This window comes from Penaeus japonicus, unplaced genomic scaffold (genome assembly GCF_977035675.1).
Source record: "Penaeus japonicus unplaced genomic scaffold, GWHDUDI00000001_assembly GWHDUDI00000026, whole genome shotgun sequence".
Taxonomy (NCBI): Eukaryota; Metazoa; Arthropoda; class Malacostraca; order Decapoda; family Penaeidae; genus Penaeus; species Penaeus japonicus.
The window spans coordinates 35,496,240-35,506,239 of NW_028234428.1; the positions used below are offsets into that span (position 1 = coordinate 35,496,240).

General features: G+C 38.6%; 1 protein-coding gene across 1 annotated transcript in view; it reads right to left on the reverse strand.

The window, feature by feature from the left end:
• LOC122247104 (neural cell adhesion molecule 2-like) overlaps nt 1–10,000 on the reverse strand; it is a gene marked incomplete in the record, with an annotated part of 111,811 nt that overhangs the window by 54,804 nt on the left and 47,007 nt on the right. The window contains 1 exon segment of the mRNA XM_086552419.1: nt 9,011–9,021. Within this exon segment, the coding sequence (XP_086408545.1) occupies nt 9,011–9,021 (11 nt within the window).

A 10,000-nucleotide genomic window follows, 5' to 3' on the forward strand; every position in this document is an offset into this window, starting at 1 on the left:
GAGAGAGAGGTAGAGAGATGATGACGATGACCGATTGAGAGAGAGAGAGAGAGAGAGAGAGAGAGAGAGAGAGAGATAGAGAATAGAGAGATAGAGAGATAGAGAGATAGAGATAGAGATATATATATAGAGAGAGAAACAGATCAATTCAAGATACAAATAATAATGATAACAACAATCGTAATCATAATCCATAGATACCAACGATAACCATCATATCATTGATAACAACAGCAATAACAACAACGATAATACTACTAATAAAAACAGCCACATACAAGCCACATACAGGCAACATACAAACCACAAACAGGCCACATACAGGCAACATACAAACCACATACAGGCCACATACAAGCCACCTACATGCCGCCTTCCTTTGGCCAAACATCAAAAACCATTAAAACTAAAATCTCACTCTTTGCCCTGTTAACCTTTCAAAGCCAGCCCTTTTTTTTGCCTCTTTCTCAGATCCAGAACTCATTAGTCATGTAATTGCTAACAACGCGACGAAAATTGTTAATTGAAGTGCTTAATGGGATTAATACATAGATGTGTGTGTGTGTGAATAAATGTGTTTGCTTCTCTGTGTGTATAGGTGTATTCGTGTATGTATCTCTCTCTCTCTCTCTCTCTCTCTCTCTCTCTCTCTCTCTCTCTCTCTCTCTTCTTAGTTATATATATATATACTAATATATATATTATATATATATTAATATATATATAAATGTGTGTGTGCTGTGTGTGTGTGTGTGTTGTTTACACACATGTGATGAGTGTGTGTGTGTGTGTGTGTGTGTGTGTGTTGTGTGTGTGTGCTGTGTGTCTGTGTGTGTGTGTGTGTGTGGTGTGTGTGTGTGTGTGTGTGTTGTTGTGTGAAATTGTGTGGTTTGTGTGTCGTGTGTGTGTGTGTGTGCAGATGTGTGTAGTGTGTGGGTGAGTGTGTGGGGGTGTGTGTGTGTGTGTGAGTGTGTGTGTGTGTGTGTGTGTGTGTGAGTGTCGTGGTGTGTGATGTGCTGTGTGATGTAGTGTGTGTGTGTGTGTGTGTGTGTTGTGTGTGTGATATGTGTGTTTATGTTTGTGGTGTGTGTGTGTGTGTGTGTGTGTGTGTGTGTGTGTGTGTGTGTGTGTGTGTGTGTGTGTGTGTGTGTGTGTGTGTGTGTGTGTGTGTGTGTGTGTGTGTGTGTGTGCGAATCCCCCAGATCCATGTGTGTGTTAATTAAGAGGATCGAAGTGCATGCGCCTTTGAGACTAATGAACGGTCGCTGATGTCGACGAGGCGGTGAGATCGAGTGCTGGACGAGGGGACGAAGGGGAGGACGTGCTCGGGGCGATGCACACACACACACACACATATGCACACACACACGCAAACACACACAGACATACATACATACATACATACATAAATAATTCTTACAACACGCACACACACAACAACACACAACACACAACACACACATACATTACCACACACACACACACACAAACCACAGTATTTACACACCATGTATATATGTATGTATGTATGTATATGGATGTATGTATACATATATCTAAGTATGTATTCATACATAAAAAGAGAGAGAAACAGAGACAGACAAACAAAGAGAGTTAAAATATCACGAAACAGACCCCCCTCCCCCTCCCTAAAAACAAAAACAAAAAACACCAAACGAAATTAACAGCCTCCCTACCACCCCAACCCACCCACACCCCCACCTCATCCCCACCCCCAGTGCCCCTCCTCAAGTAAGCAAGCAAGCAAGCCCGCCTGCCAGCCATCCAGCGAAACGCTAATGCAACCGGAATGGACTGAACAAGCTTAATCTGCTTGACGTCACTGGAGGTAAAAGGAAGTCCCATCTGAAAGCATCTTGGCGACGCGCATGACTCCCCAACATATCGTCATGCAGGCAGAGTGAGGGAGCGCACAGACACCGAGTAATAAGCTCATGAATATGGAATTTAGAGTCACCACATGGCCGGAGAAACGCGAGGGGAAAGGACTATGGTATTCATGGCATGTTGGAGGGGGTCGATTTGCTAATTGACTGGCGTGGGGGGGGGGGGGGGATTGAGAGGACTGGGGGGGGGAGGGGGGGTATGAAATTTGGTTTTGAAATGAAAATTTTGGGATTAGGGAAATTTGAGATAAAAAAAAATCATGTTAGATATGGCGTTGAAAATTTTGGGATTTGGGGAAATTTGAGAGAAAAAAAAATGGCGTTAAAAATGACGTTAGAAATGACGTTAAAAGGTTAAGGAAAGGTGATTTGGAGGTAAAAAAATACCATGGAAGAAAATAAACAGTTTGTCAGGGAATTGTGGGAGAAAAAACGCGATTATGTATTATATAAAACGGATGAAAAACTAACAGCTTCCGGAGAAGACACGGAAAATATAATACTTAAAAAAAAAAAAGAATAAAAAAGATAGATAGAAAAGTCGTACAGATATAAAGATTTAAAAATATCTGGACATTAAGATAGAAAAGATAAAAATATTATACAACTGGCAAGATAAATAAACACAGATTCGCGATAAATATCTTATTCCCTTACGACCCAAAACAATGACATGGCACCCAACGTCATGCAAAAAAAGAGCAAAAGCAAAAACCAAAGACATTAAACTGAAGAGTACAAGGGCGAAACAGCACCCTGGGGACAACACTAAAAGGACTTTGTACCCGAGAGGAAAAGAAAAGGGAGAAAGAAAGGGAAAAAAAAAGATAAGAAAAGGGAAGGAGGGGTAAAAAAAAGAAGCTATATTTTTAGGGGGCGACGATAACCCTTGGGAATACTAGTTGGAAAATGTCCTCGGTTTAACGTGGGCCTCAACCTCTGAAGGGAATTTCTCATCCCAACTTTGCCAAGTTCGCCGCCGGATTTGTGATGCATTATTTAGCAACCGCTGTCTGTCTGTACATTTCTCCCATCCATCTGTCTGTCTGTTTCTCTCTATCTCTCTTTCTCTTTGTTTTTTCCCCTTTCTCTCTCTCTCTCTCTCTCTCTCTCTCTCTCTCTCTCTCTCTCTCTCTCTCTCTCTCTCTCTCTCTCTCTCTCTCTCTCTCTCTCTCTCTCTCCTCTCTCTTCTCTCCTCCCTCCCTCTCTCCCCCCCCCCTCTCTCCTCTCTCTCTCCCTCCTTCTCCCTCCCTCCCTCTCCCTCCCTCCCTCCCTCCCTCTCCCTCTCTCCCTCTCTCCCTCCTTCTCCCTCTCTCTCCCTCTCTCTCTCTTTATCTCTTTCCTCCACCCTCTCATTCTTCTCCACCTCCACCACTTTTTCTCCCTCGCTCTGTCCTCTCACAATACCTCGGCTACATACACGAAATGACATGAAGGAGAACATTACAGAATGTACTCTTACGTTCTTACTCTCGAGATCAAAGCACAGCGCATTACCGTACTTTCAAAGGGAATGGGAGAACGTGTATAATAATGTCTTTTTTTCTCTCTCTTTCTCTCTCCAGGTGAGTGTTTCTACTTGCCGGTCAAAATGTGCCGAATATGATCCTTGTTTCATCTTGTTGTAAGTTTGTTTTTTTTGTTTTTGTTTTTGTTATTAAGTTGCTTATGTGATGTGAATTCTGATGAAGTGTAATTTTTTATGTTCATTTTTTTTTGAGGAATTGTGTTGTTGTTTATGTTTTTGTTGAGGATATTTATGCTTATTTGTGATGAGTGGGGTTTTATGGTGATGTGCATGTTTATGGTGATTATTCTATGATATGTAAGGTATTGTGGTAAGGACGTGTATAGTTATGGTATAGTGCAAGAAGCTGATAAGTCTTTTAAAAAGGGGTGATGATGTGGTGATTATCTCCCCTTCCTCCCTCTTCGCTTTCATCTCTTCTATCATTTAGCGTCATATCCGTCACCTCCCCGCCACCCCCACCCCCCACACCCCCGCGCCATCAGCCGTGTCCCTGTCTTCCTCCCAAACACCTACTCGCTCTTACGTCGTTAAGGGCGGCTTTCCCTCGCCCTTTAAAGCGGGCGGAATTAAACCGATTTCCCTCCCGGCGTCCTTGGATTACGCGACCCGTCTTAATGGACGCGGAAAAATGGCCTTTTCGGCGGCGATACGCTTTTGTGGAGAAGCACTCATGGCCACGCGCGCACGCACACGCACACACGCACACACTCACACTATGTCATTGACAGCTAACCCCTCCCGTCCTCACCGCATTCCTGACAGCATACCCACCCACGCTCCCCATAACGACATCATACTCACAATCACACCATACCCTGGGCACCATACTCACCATCCCACCATACCTTGGACATCATACTCACCATCCCACCATACCCTGGGCACCATACTCACCATCCCACCATACCTTGGACATCATACTCACCATCCCACCATACCCTGGACACCATACTCACCATCTCACCATACCCTAGACACCATACTCACCATCCCACCATACCCTGGACATCATACTCACCATCTCATCCACCTAGTACCACGCCCCGGTCCTGAGGCACCCCCCACCCCTCCCCTGTCCCCCTCCTTGTCTCTGCCTATATCAACTCCGTAATTATCTTGCTCCGTCGAAGCTCCGCTGTTATAGTGCTTATGGTGTGATGAAGGCGTATGGTGATGGTGTGTGAGGATATGTGTCGAGGATGTGTATTGTTTATGGTGATAGTGTGTAGCAAAATATGGTGAGGAGATTGTTTGTGGTGAAGGTGTGTGGTAAAATATGGTGAGGATACTGTTTATGGTGATGGTGTGTGGTAAAATATGGTGAGGTGATTGTTTATGGTGAAGGTGTGTGGTAAAATATGGTGAGGAGATTGTTTATGGTGAAGGTGTGTGGTAAAATATGGTGAGATTATTGTTTATGGTGAAGGTGTGTGTTTTAAAATATGATGAGGAGGTTGTTTATGGTGAAGGTGTGTGGTAAAATATGGTGAGGATACTGTTTATGGTGTTGGCTTAGGAGAAAGTATGATGGGAATGTGTATTGTTTTTAGGATGATATGTATGTTTATAGTGAGTATTGTTCACGGCAATGATGCGTGAGAAATCAAGGTAAGATATCACGCAAAAGAACTGAATGTATATAGTGAAGTATGGGTATGGTGATGTGTAAAAACTTGTAAGCTTTTGAAGACCTTATGGTGGTGGCGTGAGTGATATTGTGATTGTGCTCGTGTAAGAACTTATGGTGATGAGAGTTGAACATTTATGTTAGTAGCGTATAGGATAGTTTAATGTTCATGCAATAATATCATAGTTATTATGATTCTATTTACATTAATGTAAGAAAATAACATAAATAATAAGAAAAAAGTGCAAAATAACATGAAGACGAAGAAAAAAAATGCAAAATAATATAAATAATAAGAAGAAAGTGCAAAATAACATGAAGACGAAGAAAAAAAAATGCAAAATAATATAAATAATAAGAAAAAAAGTGCAAAATAACATAAAGAAAGAAAAAAAAAGGTTAATACCATCGGCATTTGATAGGCCTAGCTGATGATATTCGTGAACGTACAATATTCATCCGGCCAAAAAATGAAGAGAATATCATGCATCTACTGTATCGTAACATGTATCCATTGAATTAATATGATAGTGAGAGTAAACGCAAGTCTGGTGAGTAATGCCATTCCGTAATGGAATTGGGTTTCTATGTAGGCCTATAAATTTAGGCTTAATATTTTTGGGACATCTTAATAGAGTCATTACCGGCGAATGAGGTGGATTTTTTTTTTTTTCCTTTTTTCCCCCATTTTTTTTTTCTTTTATAATCATGTCGTTGAGGATGATTCGCGATTGTCGTTCTTGGAGCATTGTTCCGGAAGGTTCAGTTTCCTGTGCTTATGTCTGTTTTTTTTTTTCTCTTTCAAATTTTGTGTTAATTTGATTTGATAAAAAATGTTTATTCAAAAAGTGAGTTTCAAGATGAGAGGTAATTTGTTTACCCTTTTTGTCTCGAATATTAGATGAACATAAAAAGGAACAGGTGATGATGAGGATGATAATGATAACAACAATTGTTATGATAATGATAAATATATTAATTATAATTTATTTAGTAATTACAATGATAGGAAGGATTATGATCTGGATATAGAATGATAATAGGATGATAATAATGATAAGAATGATAATGGTAATGATAGTAATGATAATTATGATAATGGTGATAATAATGATAATGATAATAGTCAAGAGAATAATCAGAAGATATGATGATAATAGGATGATAATAATGATAATGATAATAGTAATAATGGTAATGATGAATAATAACAACAACAACAATAACAATAATGATAAAAAATAATAATGACAATACTCCTAACGATAATAATCCTAATAATAATAAAAAAAATGATGATGATAATGATGATCATAATGAGCCAAGCGATGATATGACAATCAGCGCGCCCAGAACACATGACCCGAAGGTGTTTCCGCCCATCTCAGGCCGCCCTTGTTAAGCGGAAGAAAATTTATCGGAGGTCACCTTTACGAAAAACTTTGCGGAACATAATTAAGCTCTTGATTAAGATTTCGTGGCTTTTATAGGGGGTGAGGGGGTGAGGGGGGGTTGGAAGATGTGGAGAAGTATTATGTATGTATCTGTGTCTGTGTTTGTAGAGATAGATACACCCACACACACATACACACACACACACACACACACACACACACACACACACACACACACACACACACACACACACACACACACACACACACACATATATATATATATATATATATATATATATATATATATAGAGAGAGAGAGAGAGAGAGAGAGAGAGAGAGAGAGAGAGAGAGAGAGAGAGAGAGAGAGAGAGAGAGAGAGAGAGAGAGAGAGAGAGAGAGAGAAAAAAAAAAAAGAGAGAGAGAGAGAAAGAGAGAAAGGAGGAAAAATCTCTCCTGAAACAAGAAAAAAGAAATATTTCTGACTTCATGAAAACATTTTTAATTACATATGGATGTAGGAGGAAATACTGTAGACAAGTTGTATACGTTTATTCATAAGAAATTTCCAAGGAATAGATGAATATTTAAGCATCCACACAAGTTTTTCTCCAGAAAATGATATTGTGGACACAAAATACTCACAAACTTTTCCTTAAACAATACGAAAGGAAAACGAATGCAACCGACGAACCTCTGTTATTCATAAATCAAGTGGAAATTCAAACTTTTTTTATGAACAAGAAAGAAAGAGAGAGAGAGAGAGAGACAGAGACAGAGACAGAGACAGAGACAGAGACAGAGACAGAGACAGAGACAGAGAGACAGAGACAGAGACAGAGACACAGAGAGAGAGAGATATAGATAGATAGATAGATAGATAGAAAGAGAGAGAGAGAGAGAGAGAGAGAGAGAGAGAGAGAGAGAGAGAGAGAGAGAGAGAGAGAGAGAGAGAGAGAGAGAGAGAAAGAGAGACAGAGACAGAGACACAGAGAGAGAGAGATATAGATAGATAGATAGATAGAAAGAGAGAGAGAGAGAGAGAGAGAGAGAGAGAGAGAGAGAGAGAGAGAGAGAGAGAGAGAGAGAGAGAGAGAGAGAGAGAGACAGAGACACAGAGACAGAGACACAGAGAGAGAGAGATATAGATAGATAGATAGATAGATAGAGAGAGAGAGAGAGAGAGAGAGAGAGAGAGAGAGAGAGAGAGAGAGAGAGAGAGAGAGAGAGAGAGAGAGAGAGAGAGAGAGAGAGAGAGATTTTCTTCGCCGCAACAAATCCCTGATATAAATCCCTTTCTTTCCACACTCATTAAAATCGTCTTTTGAGCAGTTGCGACTAAAGCTAACAAAAGGTATAGTCTGGAGTATTCAACTTTACAGGGAGGAATAGAGGGCGAGAGGGTAGGGAGAGGGAGAAAGGGAGAAGGTAAGGGAGAACGAAAAAGAAAGGCAAAGGGAGACGAAGAGGAAGAGGAGAAAAGATGAAGAGAAAGGGAGAAGGGTATATATAAACAGGGGTACCAATAATAATGGTGGTACTGTCCCTCCAACAGCTGTTTATGATTGATGTGATTAATATCTCATAATTCATGCTGTATTAGCGGCATAAATGATATTGTTATAATCATCATCATTGCATATACTATTATCATTATCACCGTTGTTATGGTTATCATTTCCAATCACCTTAAAGCCACCACTCTCACCTTTAAACTTCGTATATAGCATAATCTTTATAAAAACCCATGTTACTATCGTCATCCTCATTATCCGGCACGTCAATCATTATCATGCATCACCATTTCTATCAAAATCATCCTCACCATTTCTATCAAAATCATCATCACCATTTCACCACATTACGTATTTGTCATCACCATTATATCACCATCAGTTCCACGCTCATCAACAGCACTTTTCTGTTTTATATTATCCTTTGAAATATATTCATTTTTATCTTCATATCAATGCATCATTACCACACATTGTACCATGTGGATCACCTTCTTGTTTCGCATATAAACAAGTGTGATTATAAAAAGAAAGAAAGAAAGAAAGAAAAAAACAAAAAAACAGAGAGAGAAAAAAAAAAAGTTGTTGGTGATTTCCGGGTGATTAATTTCTTTTGATTCACAATAAAGACAAGACGAAAACAATAGATCGGCTGTAAACAGTAGCCTTCAGGGGCAAAATAAACCCTTAACATGAGTCAGCAGATTATACACCCATTACGATATGGGTGGAGAATGAAACATTTTGGAAAATCGGTCTCGTGAAATTGTGATATTATTAAAGTTGGTATTTGATGAGGTTTTGATAAGTAATGTTCATATTGGTGATACTTAATATAATATTTGATTTAGATCGTTAAGGCTAATAGTAGTAATAACGATAAGTATGATAGTTATCATATCGATTAAGATTAAAAGGTTAAAAACTATGATGATAATGATGATGATGAATATGACATAAACAGAAAATATCATAACGAAGATGATTAACATTAATAATAACACTATTCTAGCCTAACATCCCGAACCCGAAAATACGAAGACCGGAATATTCCACATTCCTAAACGTCTCAAACAGTAACACGATACCCACACGGAGAAAATGCCAAACCTGTCTCGACATACCTAAGTGGATATGTCAAGTCAGGTATGTCAGGTAATGCCAATATCCACATGCATTTCTCGACGTGTTTCTGCTAATAGCTTACGTGTTCAGACTTCAGGTCTCACTTCAGAGGTGTCCCATTACGTTGTAATATTCCTAATAATATAATATTCATTCTATCACAAGGTCGTCGGTAAATAAGGTGTACCTAACGTGGATATTTTTTAATTTCTGGATAAACGTCCCTAAACCTATATAAAAAAAAAAAAAAAAAAAAAAAACAGAATAAAAAAAACAACAAAAAAAAGAAAGAAGAGTTAGTTAAGGATCGAAGTATTTCGAAACTCAAGCCTCGTGAACAAAATTCCACAGTGTTAAGGTTAGTGATTAGTTACTGCCGGTGCGAATCAATGACACTTCGAATCTATTCCATTTCATCAACTCAAAATAAGATTACAATAAAAAAATAAAAATGATAAATTAAAATGATTGTTATTCGACTGAGGAATAACGGACGACGATAAATTTGACCAGGATATGATACTTAATTAACATACGATACTTATGTGATTATGTGGTGCAAATGATAGTGTTTATGGTGAAGATAGTGTCATTGATGCTACGTTCATGATGATAAGAATAATGATTTTGATTTTCTAAGAGAATGGCATATTATGAAAAGATATAATTAAGATAAGCACAGTAATTAATTCTTATGAAATGATTTGTATTTATCTACATATCCGCCAACCTATCTCCCAGTGAAGAAAAGCAAAAATATTTAGAATTGCTAAAAAAAAAAAAAAATAAATAAATAAAAAAGAGGTTATTAAAACATGCTATTCATTATATACATTTTTGTTTTTCTAAAGTTAAAGGAAAGTCGTACCTTACCAGGAAAAGCGTCAAAGAAAATGATTAGA